Below are 17034 nucleotides of genomic sequence, written 5' to 3'. Positions count from 1 at the left end.
ACAGTAACTACAATAATGCCCATAATTCTTTGAGCCAACCCATTACCCCTAATGACCCAGACCATGAGGAAAATGAACCATCTATACATTCTTGTGCCATCTTGCTCCACGAACTCAGCCCAGCAATCGGTAGGTGCCAGCTTTCCGTGGGCGTCCCCACAGAGGCAACGATGGCCTCACTGTACACCAGCCCGATGCTCTTTGGAAAATCCCAGTATTTATACATTTGCAGAGGAACGGGTTTTAGCACACGTGGCCAGCGGGTGCCAAAAGTCTGCCTCGGTTGCAATCTATGACGCATGCGCTCGCTGGCCAGGCGCGCTGCACGAGTCATAGCCATCTTGTCTATTGGTTCATGGGCTTTACGATACAGTTGCGACGCACAGAGAATCTTGACCTGTTATGTTAGCCAAGGTGACCTATACATTAGTTTTTGGCTGAGGTAGTATTCATATTGCCACATCATCTATGATGCTCCAGATGATGATGGTCATGCAAATCGAACAGGAGTCCATCGTGGGCCTGTATCTGTGGAAACACAATCAACCTCGTTCCCAGGTTATTAATGGAAATAGACCTTACCCCTAATTTTGGCTTTAACTAACTTTTACCCCACACTGTCTTCCCGTAATCACACTATGTTTAATCAAATTATGCTTTACACACTTTTTACCTAAAGCAGGTTCTATATACAATAAGGCACGCTGTTCTGAAAACCTCTCTGAAGGACTCCGTGTCCACTAGTAATACTCTATTAGTTAGAATCTGTCAGATCAGTGGCTCCAGCACCCGCCGGTGCCGTGCCAGTCGCCATTGGAACAATTCCGGGTCCAGCATCAGTGCGAAGCCATGGCTTGTCCCACTTAGCCAGGATCTCCCAGTAAGTTTTACTTCTGCTGATCTGCACCATTTCCTGGATTCTGGGTCCTTATACATTACCATGATTCCTGTACTTTGTTGCGTCCTTTCTGCCTGTAAAAGAACATGATGCACTACCATTGGTGGGTCTTTGTGATCACCTGTCAATCTAAGATAATTTAGCACAAATAAGGCTTTGGCCAATCGTTCCTCTGGGAGTAAGCCCTGGGTTCCCCCCTTTTGTTTTTGCAGCATGTTCTTTTAGGGTTTGGTTGGCCCATTCGACAATAGCCTGTCCTGTGGGAAGATGTGGAATACCGGTACCGTGGTGAATTCCCCACAAATTACAAAATCGAGCAAATCGTGTAGAACCATAGGCTGGGCCGTTGTCCATCTTAATTTCTTGAGGCACACCCAGTACTGCAAAAGAAGCGTGAAGATGTCATTCAATATGTAAGGCCTTTTCTCCAGTTCGTGCCGTGGCCCACATGGCAGCAGGATAGGTATCAATACACACATGCACAGAACGCTTTGCACCAAACCACATGACATGGGTGAAATCCATTTGCCACAACTGCAATGGCAAAAGACCTTGTCGGTTAACCCCACAGCCCAAGCCGAGCCCTTCCTTTTGACAATCAGGGCATGCTTTAACGATACCTTGGGCATCAGTAAGTGGTAAGTCAAATTGCTTTGCTAACATCCTAGCGGGTTGGTGCAAGAACGCATGCGATTGCCGTGCTTTGTTGAAAACGATTCCCTGGAGGAGGCTCCCGTGGCGCTGCAACCAATTGGTCAACTCTGTCATTTCCCGTTTCTCATCTGCACAGTGTTCTCATACCCAAGAGTTCTACCAGAGGGGTCATATTGCCATTAGTGATACCGCAAAGATTCCGCACCCACTGGATATCTCCCACAAGCTTCTGGACATGATGTAACATTGAAATTTCTCATGTTATTTGAACCTTCTGAGGTTTAACATTTGCTAGCATTTATGTGCCACCCCAAATACTTCCAAGGTGCTGCCTTTTGCACCTTTTCAGGAGTGATTATTACTCCGCGATGGCTTAAGATGTCCTGCAATTGAGTTAAAATCTCATCCTGTGGCAAGTTACTGAGGTAACTGCTTTCTTACAGGCTCTGATGCCCAGGCCACATACACCTGACGCATCGTGGGGGAATTGCGCATTCATTGCGGTAACACGACCCAATGGTATCTCTTATAGGGTTCTGCCTTGTTAATCGATGGTACCGAAAAGGCGAACCGTTCAGCGCCATCTGGGTGCAATCTTTTAGATTTATAATTAACAAATCCCATTCTTCTGGAAGCATAACTGGAGATGGCAAACCTGGCTGCAGGGCTCCCATACTGTGCATCACCACATTCACAGCTCTGAGATCATGTAACAGTCTCCGCTTCCCACTTTTCTTGGGAATGGTAAATATTGATGTATTCCATGGACTAGTAGAAGGAACAACTTGTCCCGCTCTCAACTGGTCCTCAACTAACCCTTGTATTTTTAGTAGCCTTTCAGAATTTAGCAGCTACTGATCAATCCAAACAGGTTCATCTGTTTTCCAGTTAATTTTCAGAATCGGCTACCCCTCAGTGACCGCTCCTAAAAAGGATGCGTCACTAACATTGCCTTCATTTGGCTCAATAAATCATGGCCTACGAGGCCAAACAATTCAGTTGGGGTAGTCATGACATACGGACGCGTCGTAATGTGTTCACCATCGGGGAACACAAATGTAATTGGTAGCTGACTTACTAAGGTGGCTTGTGTGCCCCCTATCCCTGCAATACCAAAGTTTGGATTGATCGATGGCCATGATGGAGGCCAAATGCATTGTGAAATAATCATAACATCAGCACCTGTATTGATTGTCATCGGTTTCTTGACAACAACTCCATCGGGCCCTTCCAATTGCACTACCTTTTCTGGTTTACCTCTTGTTGTGTCCATGGCAAAGTATACCTGCGGTTTCGCTGGGGAGCCGAATCCACCATCTCCACGTTGTACTTCACCTGGGTTCGGAACACACGACCTGAATGGAACTAATTGTGCTATTCTGGTACCTTTAGGAATAGAAACAGGAGGGATTAAAACATGAATCATAATTTTCACAGTCCCACAATAATCTGCATCAATAAGCCCTGGGAGCACCAGAATTCCTTCTAGAGCTGTTGAAGATTGCCCCATTAAAAATGCACTAAGTCCAAACCCCAATGGTCCCTTTATGTTGACTGCGGTTTCCACATCCACTCTGGAGCTTCCTGCGGTGGCGGATCTGGTGGTTGCGAGGCTGCCAGAGGGCTGGCAGCTCAAGCCCCTTGCATTCGTGTCGTCGCGCGAGGGGCCTTCGCAGTCGGTGTAAAGTTTCCCTTCTTCCTGTATTCTTGGTGGTATGGTTATCTTTCTTACACTTGTTGCAGCACTTAGTGTTAACAGTACCTGTACATTTGCTCCTAATGTGTCCACGTTTGCCACAGTTAGAACACTTGACCAAGGGCGTCTTACTGGCCTTGTGTTTCTTTGTAGCTCCTTGGAGAGCTGTGGCAGCATAGGCTACTTTCTGTGAGTCCACTGATCGATCCGTGTATTCTATCATATCAACGATGTCTGCATTTTTCGGCAAATTACACAATGCTTTGCGTGTCTTTTCAGTAGCATTTTCAAAAGCGAGTATTTTGAACATGTTTTCTTTCATGCCCTCGTTCATGTCAGGGTGGTCATAAATTGTATTCTCCTGTTTCACCTGGGTAAAAGCATGGCTGTACATATTGTCTGGTACGGTAAGAAAAGCTTGATACGCCAAGATCTGTGATAGATGATGAACCTCAGTGACACATTGTAACTGAGCGTTCCCTGATGCGAAGGGTCCAGCACCCATCGGCATCTGCATGGTTACTCCCCATAGGGGATCTGTTTGTTGTCGTGATGTTGCTTGTTCCCTATCACAGAGCTTCTCCCACTGCCAGAAAAACACTAACATTCGGGCGGGTGTCAAAATCAACTGTGCTAGCTGTTTAATATCTCGAGGTATCAGCGTATCAGCAGAAAAAATGAATTGCAGTATTTGGTGAGTTAACGCAGATTTGATTCCCTACTGACTCACAGCATTCCTTAATTTCTCAATGACCTTCCAGTCAAACACCTCCCATTTTTTCTGTCCATTTGATGCAATAACTGGGAATGCTTAGAGCATAGTCCCTTCTATAATGGCATCTGTTATTACACCCCTCCAATGTCTCTGCCTTTCTTCTGCAGCGGCTATTACAGGCGGCTCTGCGTCTGTCACGGGTGCGGTTGGTTTCCCCGTCTCTTTTCCCCATTTCCTTTAACAATTCTAACATTGTCTCTTTTTGTTCTATTATTAGAGTAGCCAAGTCCTTGTTTGCATTATTTGAATCAGGGTGTATGCTAGGTATAATTTGTTCATGTTGAACGGTGGTATCTGAGGGCTGGTTTTTCGTAGGCAGATTTTTACTCACTCCCTGATTCTGTAGGGTTTCCTTTAATCATACGGTTAGGGAGGCTTGGGAACTGTCGGATGGCTGATTAATATCGGCAGTCCCAGGGAGTGGAGCAGAAGTCAAGGGCACGAGAGTAGGCGAACAAGCTCCAAAAAGTCTCTCTCGCTGCATTATGTTTTTCTCCCCGCTTTTCCCTTTCGCTTGCGGTTGGAGAGAGAGAGCAGCAAAAGCAGACGCTTTACGATCTGCTTTCATTTCTTACAGAGTTGTCTTAATCAATTTCCATAAAGTTACAAGATCTTTAACTTCTTTAGACCCGTCACTAATTTCATCCCATAGGGAGGTTCCGATAGCATTCCAGGTACTAAGCTCAAAAGCTGTACCCACACTAATTGAAAGGTTTCTGTCCTTGCTTCATTAGTTTTTTAGCTGATTTATCGTCATCAGTTACCATATCCCATAATACGTCTCCTAATCTACGCCATTCACTCTCCTTAAATAATAAATCCGGATTCTTAAAGCATCCCTTAACGCGACCAACCCCGAAATTTGCTTAATGCAGTTTACTCCCCGCTTTTCTAAAAAGCACTGTAATAATTTTAGGGCTACCTCTTGATCCATTGCCGGCCAGCTTCTTGATACTCCTGGGTGCTACCTTGATTAAGGCACCTCGGTTAAAAAGTCTTTGCAGCCTTTTTCCAGTAGCCCTCACTGACGGCGAACCCCTTTTGGATGGTCCAGGCACGAGAGTTAACACACCAACCAAGACGATCAGCGTTCGGTTAATCTTTTGCCCCCCGGTCGCTGCTACCGGTGCTTCTCAGTGTCCGTCGCTCCAATTCCCCTTTCTTCGGTCCCCGTTCGGGCGCCATTTGTTGGAGCGGCGGAGGAATGCACATAAGTCGACCCAATATGAGTGATAGAAGTGATTCAACTTTATTTGCACGGATAGCTCATATTTATACAGTTTGCGATAATTATGCCTACTAGTCCTAATATGATTGGTACATTGCTAATGTTTATTCATTACTAAAACACACCCACTTGTGGTTGGCAGCTACGCGTGTTCAGTAACTTTCTCATGAGAACTTCTTCAAAAGTTACTTGTGAAGTTATGCCAAGGTCATACCGTCCCTGTCTTTCTCCTGATAACAGCGAGACCAGCTGTTGTTTTTCTCCCAATATCAGTAAAGCCAGCTATTTTCAGCCAAGGCCTAGTCTTGTTGCTCAAACTGACATTCTTTCACACAGAATTCTGCTCTGTGTGAACTTTTCCACAGGCCCATGTCCTTTTTCAGCAAGCCACTTCCCAACAAAAGGTATTCCTAGAAAAAGTTTCCCGTTTATAAAGCAGGAGTTTGTTGGGGCTGAATTACAGTTCCTTTGTAACTGAATTGGGTCAATATTCCGAAAAAGGGGAATATGTTTATTTTTGAAACAGGTCAATACTGCATGTGTTGTGCTGGCAAGGAGGAGGCTTCTTAAATGTAGAACTTGTTAAATTTAAAAGCACACCTCCACTCTCCATAGTATTGCTTCTATGTTAATTCAGGGTTAAGATATTCGTTCACTTCAGTTTCTGTGAATCTGTTAGGGCAGCGTGCTCTAAGGTGATGGGAGGGAGCAGGGGGAAGAAGGGGAGGAGGAAAAGCAAAATATCTGGAACCTGCTCTTCCATGACTCCTGCAAACTGTAATGTTATTTTTTTTTTCCCAAGCCTGAAAACTGTACTTGGCAGTGGGATTGTGGCTATCTTGTTAATATTCTTCCTTCCTTTCTTGTTTTGGCCTCTCCAGGAAGCGATTCGAGTAATCCTTGGAAATCTTGATGATTTACATGCATTTTCTACAGACCACTATCTTTCTGTGTACCCTTTCTTTCCTACTTGTAAAAGAAAAGGTCCAATGACTTGTATCTGTTGGGCATTGCTTAATTTGACATTCCTGCCTAGTAGTGCGCAGATCTTTAGCTGGAGTACGACTCCTCTGAGCTTCGCAGTTTTACATTAGCTGAAGATCCTCCTCAGTTGTTGCCTTCACCAGAGAACTGATGTATGTAAAAAGAATGTTTTGCAGTGTTTTCAGATGGCCACCCCTGCGTTCCAAATCTGATTTAGCCAGAGAAAATGAACGTGCATATATAAAGTCCCAGGAAGCCCACGTAATGCGATTGCAAGGAAAGCTAGTGCGTTGTTTCAAAAGGTTAATAAAATGTAAAGCGCAGCAGCGTTGGCCCTCTAGTAGAGAAGACCGCAGTAGTTTTCTTGTAAGGTACATTAGGATTAAGTATTGTAGTTGCTGTAGTGTAAAGGGTTACGGAGAAGTTACTCTCCTGAGGCTGTTGTTGCAGAGAAAAGTAAGTTAGTGGAAGGAGAAGCCTTTTCAGTCCTAAGGTGCGTCAGTTTGTGAATCGGATCAGGCCCTTCGGCATCATCTCCTCCCGTGATTCCGAGTGCCCAGGAGTAATGAACACCCGCGTGTTTCCGCCTCCAAGGCATCCCCTTCCAGTCTCGGCAGACTGCGTTATTGCCACCCCTGGTCCTAGCAGGCAAGAACGAGATCATCCTCTTTCTCTGTCAGAAGCTGGTAGGTATGAGAGCAACTTATTCCTGTTGCTGCCAGGAAGAGAAAGTAGCCCAGAGCATCGTCAGACAGGAGGCACCCAAACAAAGGAAGCCTCGTTGTTGGTTTGCTTCGCTAAAGCGCAGCCAGTTTTGCCTGCGTGCTTGAGGAGGGTTTGATTCACGAGCTTGTATTTCTGGAACTGGGAAGTCCATCCACCTGCTCAGGCAGCACCGGGCCCTGCGGAGAACTGCAAGCTCAGAGGCCTGGCGTGATGAGTTGTCCTGCAGTCTGTGTGTCGGGCTCCTCGCTGTAGCATACCTCTTAGTTAATCGCCAGCTGTGGGAGTCCTTGAAGCCAAACTCAAACGAACAATTTCATCCCTTAAAGGAACTGACTGTGTCATCTAGGCAAATCTTGGGCTTCATCTCTGGTCCTCAGGATGCAAATGGAGTAAAAGTATTCATGTTATCTGTTTCTTCCTGAGGTCAGAGGCACGTAAGGAGGCTGCTGCCTGGCGTCACCCATTCGTGCATGCATGAGCTCCTAGGTGTGCGAACTGCACCCCCAGGAAGGAACGTCTGTAACTGTGGCGTTTGTCATGTCAATTATCTTTTGTTCTCCCATTTTGAGGAGGACTGTGAAGTGAATGTAATGACGCTAGTCCTGTGAATCCTAGTCCTTTTCAGGTTTAAAAATAATTTTTAAAAGAATTACTTTTTAGTTAGGAAAGCTGATGAGGTTTTCTTCACAGGGTTGGGAGAGCCTGGCATGTTGTTTTTTGCGGGAAGATGTGAGGACTGAAGCCAGATGCAGTTAAGGAAACACAGTGCTATGAATGCAAGCAACTGATGGGAGAGTGTCACCTGGATGAGTGTTTCTTGTAATGTGTTACTAGCGTATGGTGTCTCCTCACATCTCATTTCTCCGCTGTGTAGTTCGATGTGTCACTTGTTCAGCTGCTGCTGCTCATTAAATATAAATCTCCATTGGCAGGAGCAGTTACAGGGTCATGGATCTTGGACCAAGATCCTCAAAACCCCCTAGCTATGCGAGGTTTCCCTGCCGCACGTGCACTGCCTTTGTGTCCTGACGCTCTGTTTCTCCAGGAAAGTCAGTATTTGCGTGGGGAGTTTCAAGGACCTGCCTGTGGACGCGACGGCCCCTACACCCCTGATGTATTCTTCTGGTGCTGCATCCTCTTCTTCGCCACCTTTGCCCTGTCAAGCTTCTTGAAGACGTTTAAAACCAGCCTCTACTTTCCAACCAGAGTAAGTAGAAGGAGGTGGCCAGTGTCCATCTCCGCACTCGTTTCCCAAAATGGCTTTCCTGGAGCACTAAGCAGTATTTGCCCTGCCTTGGTCAAGCTGGGAAATGTTGGCCTTGCAGGCCAAGCTCTCCAAGAGCTTGGATGTCCCACACTCATTTCCATGAGTGCAAAATCATCGTAGCGTTTCCCACCTGCCTCGTGACCTGCCCCAGATTGAAGATTTTTGGGGTTTGATTTTTTTTTTATTTTTTTTCTTCTCCTCAGGTAGTAGGAAGTCAGGTTTCCCAAAGTTTTGGGGGTTGGGGTTTTCGGTTTGTTTTTTTTCCCCTACCTTCTGCGCATTATGTGCTCGAGTGGAAAGTAGATTCGAATGAGAAGCTTCCTTTTGAGGACTAAAGGATGCCTCAGTGCCTTGTTGCCATTGTAGCTGTGAGTGTAGCTGTAGTGGCAGACATGTGTTTTCTTATTTTTAATATTATTATTATTATCTTTAGATTTTGACTTAAACCAACCCTTGTTGGCCTAGTTAAGCTTTTTTTTATTGTCTGACCCCAGATCTCACAGGGACAAACACAGCAGCAGTATCTAAGCAAGGGATCAGGCTGCATGTGCTCAGAGGGGTGGTGGGATTTGGTTAAGCAGCCTTAATGTTGTGGATGTCTGCAACTCTTGCATCTCACCTTACGGCCCTGTTTGCCATGCCCCTCTCACCTCTGGTTTCTCGCCCCAGGTACGGTCCACAGTGAGCGACTTTGCTGTTTTCCTCACCATCGTCATCATGGTGCTCCTTGACTTTGTGGTTGGGATCCCATTGCCGAAGCTCCAGGTCCCCCATGCGTTCAAGGTAACGGGGTGTTTTGGCACGTGGGGGTGCCACAAGGTGATGCCGGGGCAGGGCAGGGCTGAGTCTGGAGGAGATGCTGGTGGTGTGACCATCTCCTCTTCCACCTCCAAGTGCCTTGCTTCCTCCTGGAAACGAGAAGATGGCCCCAAAACTAGATACCTACAGGGGAAGTATCTAGAGCTGCTTGCAAGGAGGAGACTGGCACTGCTGAAGCCCCCGGGAGAGGGGGACATGAAGCCAGGGCTGGGAGGTGCTCTGACGCAAGGAGGGAGGGGAAAATGAAAGCCAGTGGAGTGCCTGGGCTGGGAGACAATGCTGATGTGTGGGCTTTGTTGCAGCCTACCAGAGACGACCGCGGGTGGTTCATCAACCCCATAGGACCCAACCCTTGGTGGACGGTGTTGGCTGCGCTCGTCCCAGCTCTGCTCTGCACCATCTTGATATTCATGGACCATCAGATCAGTGCCGTTATTGTGAACAGGAAGGAGCACAAGCTGAAGGTAAGGGCCTGCGAGAGATGACCCCAGCCCCTTCTGGGCTGCAGGTCTGGGGGGAAGCTCTTATTCCCGATGCTTTCTGAAGGCATTGGTTTGGGACAAGGTCAGGCTGCGTGGCAGGATGCTCTCCTGGATTAACGATGAAGCAGGGAGCAAGTGACAGGGCAGTATAGATGAGCAACCTTTTGGAGGAGCAAATTAATCTTGGAGCAATAGAGAAGTGCGTTTTTGTTTTAAAATGGCAGCAGCAGCAGGTGTGGGGAATGAATTGTTTTGATGCGCTGCCAGGGATAACTCAGAGTCACACCTTCCTCGCAAGTGGCAGAATTTTCTTTGTGAGTGAAAAATATGATTTGGTGCTTTTGGGTTGTGGGTTGGTTTTTTTTTGGAGAAGTATGTATCGCACAAGCTCTGCATATCCATTGTTTCTGAACTCCTGCCAGATTTTCATGCCAGGTGCTTGTGCAAAGTCTGCATACACCCTTGCTTGTTTCCATTTCTTGTTTTGAATTCTGAAGAAATTGACTTGTGCTCGAGCAGGGTTTGAGTCTGACTTGCGACGTTATCCTTGCTCTTGTGCTATAGGATGCTCTGTTTCTTGTTTTCCTGCCTGCAGAAAGGATGCGGGTACCACCTGGACCTTTTTGTGGTGGCCGTGATGCTCGGGGTGTGCTCTGTGATGGGGCTGCCCTGGTTTGTGGCTGCGACCGTCCTGTCCATCACCCACGTGAATAGCCTCAAAGTAGAGTCTGACTGCTCAGCTCCAGGAGAACAACCCAAGTTTCTGGGCATATGAGAGCAGAGAGTCACTGGCTTGCTGATCTTTGTGCTCATGGGCTGCTCCGTCTTCCTCACTTCTGTGTTAAAGGTGAGAGGAAAATGCAAACCACCCAACAACCGCGAGCTTGTTGGAGGTTACAGAAAAACAGTCCCTTCTCTGCAGGCCTGAGTAGTTAGTTGTGGAGCGGAGGAGGAGGAGGTGATCCCAACCCTTGGGGCTTGACCCACGGTGGGAATCAGCCTCAGTTAGGCTTTGCAGCCCTTCAGGCCCCTGTTTGGTGTGCTCGAGGTGAGCGAGCAACGCAACTGCTTGAATTTTTGGGTGTCTTTCAGGCCCACCCATGTTTATGGGTTACAGTTGAGCATATTCAGACCAGCACATCTGCTGTCTTTCAAACAGGCAGCCCTTTAGTGGCTGCAATTTGCTCCCCAAATGCCCCGGAGCAGCCGTTCCCAGGAGCTAAACACACTGAGGTCATCCCTGTGGGCTTCCTTGCACGTTCCTCCCACAAAGTAATCTCGTCTCTAGGCTAGGAGGAGGCCTGTGGCCTTTGCCTGTTGCCCCAAGAATAGGCAGAAGTGTTTCTTCTACCGCCAGAGGATGCGGCATAGGGTAGCACGGGTGAAATCACCTATTTTCCTCCAACCTTTCTGGAAAATAGGGTTATTCTGATGAGAGGTAACTCCCAAGTTCAGCCTAAAGCAGAGCCTTAGCTCACTCGTGCGCACAAAATGGCAAAAAAATGGTTAATATCTGACCTATCTCTAAGCCTGAATGGAAGCTGGAAAGCTTCAAGCAATTTTAGGCAGTGCCTGTAGAAGAGGGTGGTAATACTGAAAATGCAATACAGAAAAAGAAACGATTGCATTCTTTCTTTTTCTTTTTGTTCCCCCCCCCCCCCAGTTTATACCAATGCCTGTACTTTATGGCGTCTTTCTCTACATGGGTGTGTCGTCGCTCAGAGGAATTCAGGTATGGACTCTTTTACAGCGTGCAGCATGTTGGCTCCCTGGTATTTTGTCTCCGTAGCAGCAGGGAAAAAAGCAGTGGCATGGGAAAAACTTCTCGCAGAGCAAGCAATGAAACTCTTTTGTGTAAGAAAAAGATTGGTGGAGGCACAGGAGGTAGATAGGGCTGGGAGGACCAGGCAAGTTCAGCGCTCTCTGTTGCAGGGTTTAGGGCAGGTCAGTGTTTGGTTACGTGAAAGCGGGGGAATTTGGTGCAAAGGGAAGGCAGTTTCTACCACTGGTGGAAATCCTCGCGGGGGGATTCAGTGGGCCGAGAAATGCTAATAATGGAATGGCATTGGAATAGTTGCCGTTTGGTGGGCAGCTCTCAGGGGCAAGCCGGTTGCTAGATGGAGCGAAGGGAAAATGGGTGCTGCTCCCAGGAGGAATGCAGTGGGATCCAGGATTTCTGACGGCAAGCGAGATGCTGCAAAGTGCCTCCACGTCTCGAGAGGGCCAGCAACTTGCCGCAGTCCCAAGGTGGCAACCTTTCCCTTTTATTTCGCAGTTCTTTGATCGCTTGAAGCTGTTTTGGATGCTGGCGAAACACCAGCCGGATTTCATCTACCTGAGGCACGTGCCCTTGCGAAAGGTGCATTTCTTCACGGCGATCCAGCTGACCTGCCTCGTCCTGCTCTGGACCATCAAGGTGTCCCGTGCCGCCATCATCTTTCCCATGACGGTAAGAGCTGCCGCCACTCGGCAGCGGGGTGTTTGCAGCGTTGGAGTGAGAGGTGGCATCGTCTCTGAGCTCACCGCATCTTCCCTCTTATTCGTGAAGGTTTTGGCTCTTGTCTTTGTCCGGAAAGCGATGGATTTCTGCTTCTCAAAGCGAGAGCTCAGCTCTCTGGATGACCTTATGCCAGAAAGGAAGAAGAAGTTGGACGATGCCAGAAATGAAGCCGGAGAAGAAGAAGAGGTAAGGCTTGCTGTGTCCTCGGGGCTGGACATCTCCGTGTGTCTGTGAGATTGCCTGTTTCTCTTACAGCTTGTCTGGAAACGTTGGGGGAAGATCAGCACTCAATTGAAATAGATCCCAATAGCCTGTAACTTTTGTAACCTTTGTTTCCTCAAGTAGCAGTGAGCTGAACGTTTGAATACAGGTGTAATTTTTAAAACGAGTCGTTTTTCACAAAGGTCATTATCATTATGATGATTATTATTAGATGCTGCTGCGGCTGCTGCTGCTGGCAAGACTTGCTCATAATCGTGTTTTGAACACACACTCCCCCTGCCCCGAAATCTTTGGAGTGAACGGTTTCTCCCCTGCTGCACTAATACCTATAGCTGCCAAGGGGCAGAAGCGGAGGGCAGACTGCTAAGTTTGTGCTGGGCATTCAGCTTATCTCCACTTTGATCAAAGACAGAGAACGTGATTTGTCCCTTTTTTACATCAGGAGTCCAGGAGGGCCATGGAAGCTGCTGCTGCTGCAAGTTCAGTTCAGCTGAACGTGGGGAAGACCAGTGACGTGGATATCCCAAAGCAAAGCAGTGACGGGTAAAGCCCCACCAAGCGCCAGGAACCCCGGCAAGATTAGCTTGAAGGTGTTTGGCAGAGTTTTCTCCACTTGCCTCTTTGTGGGGCATCCCACAGAAACCAGCAGGCAGCTTGGTGGGAAAATCGAATTCGGGGGCAAGGCTGCAGGAGGCAATTGCAGGGCTCTGACCCCAAGCAGAGTGGCTGCAGCACTCATGTTTGACCCCCAAACCTTGCCTCATCAGTGCCTTTACGGTAGCTGGAGATCCTCATACTTACACATGAGGAGTTGCAGGCGTGATCTGTACCAGCAGTGGCTTAGGAACCCGGACCGGGGCTAAGCCCCAGCAAGAGCCTTTGCACAGAGCTGTTGCTCTGCAGCTCCCCGGCTTGCCTCCCAAAACTCCTCATCCAGCAAAACCTCCCACACTTATGCGGAGCTTTGATTCTCGGGGCTCCGCTGTTCCTCTTGCTGATGCTAATGCCCTTGGTGGCATCAGTTCCCATAATCACGGATTGCTATGTAAAATATTTATTGCAGGACTGATCCTTCTGAGATTGTTATCCTGGATGAAATGTCACAAATGACCGTATGGAAGGCTCTCACTTTGAAGACAGAAACCCTTTGAATCCAGGGAGGAAAAAGGTAAAGGATTGCACGTGAACGTGACCGTGCTCCTCTGCAAGCGACGGCGCACACCTACGCTTTTCCCACGCTTTGGCCGGCAAGGCTGAGCAAACGGCCTGTCCCTGGGAACAGGCAGGGAGGACCGTGGCATGCAAACCAGCTCCTCTCTGCTGGGGTGGTCCCCCAAACAGGGCTGAATCAGCAGCAGCTGGCAGGTCTTCCACTGATGATGCTCTCCCTCTTTTTCTCTTCCCTTCGCCTTTCCCCACTCCCGCTTTTCACGTTTAGGAATCTTGACTTTGAAGGAGAGGAGTGAGAGCGTGACTCGGGGATGTGCCAACGCAGACAGAGGGAGAAAGCGCTTTGTTTCAGTTGGAGGATTCCCATTAAAGCCATGCAGATGTTTTCAGTTATCCTTGGTGTGCTTCAGGCATTCAGTATCTCTAGACCAGCAAGCTGAGGGGAACGTCACAGTCACGGGGAGTTTGGTGGTGTTAAGTCTGTGTGCGTACGTGCGTGTGGGGGTGTGGGTTTGTAGTGGTAGAGGGACTGCTACAGCTTTATCATTCAGTGCTGCTCTTTTAATACCTAATTCCTCCTCTTTTTTTTTCTCTTTTTTTCAAATGTAAACTGGGAATGTCCAAAATAATTTTCTGTTGTATTTGATGCATTCTCCACTTTCTTCTTGATCACGACCGGGTTTTTGGTCTGGTTTGGGGTCCTGGCTTTAATTCGCTCCTACATCTCTTACTGATACAAGAGGGATACCCTCTGCGGCAGGTCAGCATAGAGAGCCTCCGAGCCGTTGGTCTAAGGTGAAAGAAAAGCATTTGCTCCCTGCGTTCCAGTTTTACCTTTCTTGGTTGGTTTGGCAAGTATCACAATAACGTGTGATGAACTGACCATAAACCCCATTCCCCGTCCCCCTGTGCCACTGGGGGGTGGTAGGGAATCCGGGAGTGAATTTGTGCCCAGGAAGAAGGGAGGGGTGGAGGGAAGGTGCTCTGAGATTTGGTTGTATTTCTCATTACCCTGCTCTGGTTGACTTGTAATAAATTGAGTTAATTTTCCCCAAGCGGAGTCTCTTTTGCCTGTGACGGTAATTGGTGAGTGATCTCTCCTGTCCTTATCTCGACCCACAAGCTCTTTGTTATATTTTCTCTCCCCTGTCCAGCTGAGGAGGGGGAGTGATAGAACAGCTTTGGTGGGCACCTGGCATCCAGCCAGGGTCAACCCACCACAGGGGGAAATGATGTACTTAAGAAATGATGTACTTAAGCCACACAAAAAAGGCCACAAAGCTCTTGTGAAACAAGATCCCCTTTGTATGATCAACGCATGCCTTGCTAACAACTGTTCCCCTGGAGAAGAACTAAAAGACTGAGAAGAAGGGAACATCCTACCCCAGGAGGCGCCAAAAAGTTGAACAATTGCTAATAGGCATGAAGTCAGAAACATCTTCGCAAACTGGAGGAAAGGTAAAGAAAGGTGGCAGGGGGAGATCATGACCACCAACTCAATTCCACACCAAAAAGACTTACCCCCCCACTCTCCTTGAGCATGCGCTGTAGAAGAAAAGAACATTGGACCTTTAATTCCAAGCAGGGGAACTTCAACCTGATAGAAACTGTGCGAGATAAGCGACTCCCAGCAATAGTTTTGGGAAGAACTTTGGAAATCGAATATGTATAACTGAACTGTATAGATTGCTTGCCCGTTTAGGCATGAGGGGTGCTAGCGTTGCGGATTACCACCTAGCCCCCATCTTTTCGTAAACATGAACTGGAATAAAATACCTCTGCTCTGTGTTTATATTGGCATTTTGCACGCCGGGTAAACGACCCCACTTTTGGGACAACAGTGGGGCAGGCAAAGCACCGCATCCCGCAGGCCAAGGGGCTCAGGCACCCACGCCGCTGCCAGAGGACTGCCGGCAAGAGGTTTGGCATCTGGCGAGGGGCTGCTGGGCCAGGGTGCCCAGGCACCCACCCCACTCCCCCAGCCGCAGCCACGAGTGCTCTCAGTGCTGGGGCAGAGGCCGTAGCAGCTGCCTGTGCCCAAGCCTGTCCCGAGCGGAGGGAAGACTTTGCTGGCGAGGAGCAATCCAGTGAAGGCATTGCTGAAATTGCTGGGCTTGAAGTTGCTGCCGGGCCAGGAGGGGGCCGAGGGGTCCTTGTGCAGCACGTCCTGCTCCAGGGGCAGCAGCTCTCAGGCCAGCAGCAGTCTGCTGGGGGGGACGCTCAGCAGGGACTCGGGGATGGGGACCCATGATACCGAAAAGCTGGTCGAAGAAACTCTCTAAGAGTTTTAGAAAGTAGGCATTCTTTATTGCAGCGCTGGATGCACGGGGGATAGTTCCACCTAGCATGCGTGCCACAGCTTCAGCACAAACAGGTTCTATGGCGTAACTAATTACATATTAATCAGATTACTATACATAGACATAAAAATTACTGTAACTGAGTATCATAGGACTGCCTACATCTGATCGCACGCAACGGTTCTTCATTTGAGTCGAAGGGCTGCTTTTGCGCCCACCGATCCATTTCAAATTCTGTTGGCTGACCTTCAAGTCTTGTTCGTCATCCTTGTTCTTTGATCTTGGAGATTAACATGGTTCTAGTCATATATGGTCAGTTTCAATATTAATCTTATCTAATGTACAGGAACATCCAGTCATAAGAGCAAAGAACTGTAAAACTTAGGAGTGGGTTACTAACTCTACTAGTTAATTACTTGGCTACACTTCTGTCTATTTTTTCAATCATAGTGTTAGTATAAGATTTCTAATAATTATTTACCAAATCTCCCTTTTACAGTCACCTAGCAGCAAACCAGTTTCCACGGCTGGTACAAAATATTAAAACCAACAAATATTTAGACATACCATACATTCTGTATGGACGTATGCTATCAGCCACTGCCTCACTTTGGTGCCCTCCTCATTCACCTCCAGCAGCTCCGAGAACTGCAGGGTGTAAAGCGTCAGCCACCAGTCATGCGTCAGGTATTTCACCTGAGGGACAGAGGGGGCCACTGCGTCACTGTGAGTCTCCCCAGGCAGGGGCCACCCTAAACCCATCATCCAGGCAGGCTGCAACCCCATCAACCTGAGGTCATGGCAAGGCAATATCCCCCATTCAGGATTTGTGGGAGAAGGTCGCCTGTGCTCCCGGACCATGGCAAGAAGACACAGCTTCCCTGGACATCACACCACCAGTGCTTCCCTGCAGTTTTTTAGTTAAGGCATGATCTCTCCCAGAGCAGCCTAGGGGAACCACGGGCAGAAGAGGCGAACCCAGCCCTGGGCTTGGGGTTTGAGGACTGCTCACCGCTTCCCCAGCCACCCTCCCTGGGTGGAGAACTGCTGCAGCACATTGAAGGCAGAGAGCAGGACCCAGCTCTGCACCACCAACGCTTTGCCGGGACACAGGCAGCCTGAGCAGAGCCTGGACCTCCCCGTACACCTCACCGCAGACAGCCAGAGCACACCCAGACACCCAGGCATCCTCCACGTGGAGGCCACTTCCCACCCCGGCTGGCCAACGCAACGGGCTGCCTACCTTCTTCAAGGACGTCAGCGGTTTGATGCTGACGAAGCCCATCTTGTTCTTCTGGACATGTTTCAGGAGG

General features: G+C 48.4%; 3 protein-coding genes across 4 annotated transcripts in view; 2 read left to right on the top strand and 1 right to left on the bottom strand.

Annotated features, from left to right (window-relative positions):
• Window positions 1-11261, top strand: part of LOC126037492 (electroneutral sodium bicarbonate exchanger 1-like) — a 116428-nt gene extending 105167 nt beyond the window's left edge. The window contains exons 5-9 of one of the 2 annotated variants that reach the window (XM_049797829.1): window positions 8016-8168; window positions 8898-9011; window positions 9350-9511; window positions 10125-10376; window positions 11193-11261. In XM_049797829.1, the coding sequence (XP_049653786.1) occupies window positions 8016-8168; window positions 8898-9011; window positions 9350-9511; window positions 10125-10304 (609 nt within the window). In that variant the 3' untranslated portion in view covers window positions 10305-10376; window positions 11193-11261. Of the gene's footprint in view, window positions 1-8006; window positions 8169-8897; window positions 9012-9349; window positions 9512-10124; window positions 10377-11192 lie in introns of both variants that reach the window. The other variant, XM_049797828.1, reaches the window with a different exon arrangement.
• LOC126037487 (electroneutral sodium bicarbonate exchanger 1-like) overlaps window positions 1-15591 on the top strand; it is a 116999-nt gene extending 101408 nt beyond the window's left edge. Inside the window, exons 8-12 of the mRNA XM_049797819.1 lie at window positions 11805-11978; window positions 12078-12215; window positions 12694-12794; window positions 13315-13419; window positions 13690-15591. Coding sequence (XP_049653776.1) covers window positions 11805-11978; window positions 12078-12215; window positions 12694-12794; window positions 13315-13402 — 501 coding nt within the window. The 3' untranslated portion in view covers window positions 13403-13419; window positions 13690-15591. The remainder of the gene's footprint in view (window positions 1-11804; window positions 11979-12077; window positions 12216-12693; window positions 12795-13314; window positions 13420-13689) is intronic.
• LOC126037494 (electroneutral sodium bicarbonate exchanger 1-like) overlaps window positions 1-17034 on the bottom strand; it is a 102784-nt gene that overhangs the window by 52650 nt on the left and 33100 nt on the right. The window lies entirely within an intron of this gene.

This window comes from Accipiter gentilis, unplaced genomic scaffold (genome assembly GCF_929443795.1).
Source record: "Accipiter gentilis unplaced genomic scaffold, bAccGen1.1, whole genome shotgun sequence".
Classification (NCBI taxonomy): Eukaryota; Metazoa; Chordata; class Aves; order Accipitriformes; family Accipitridae; genus Astur; species Astur gentilis.
Note: the sequence above shows the minus strand (reverse complement) of the source record. Positions and strands in the feature narration are given on the sequence as shown.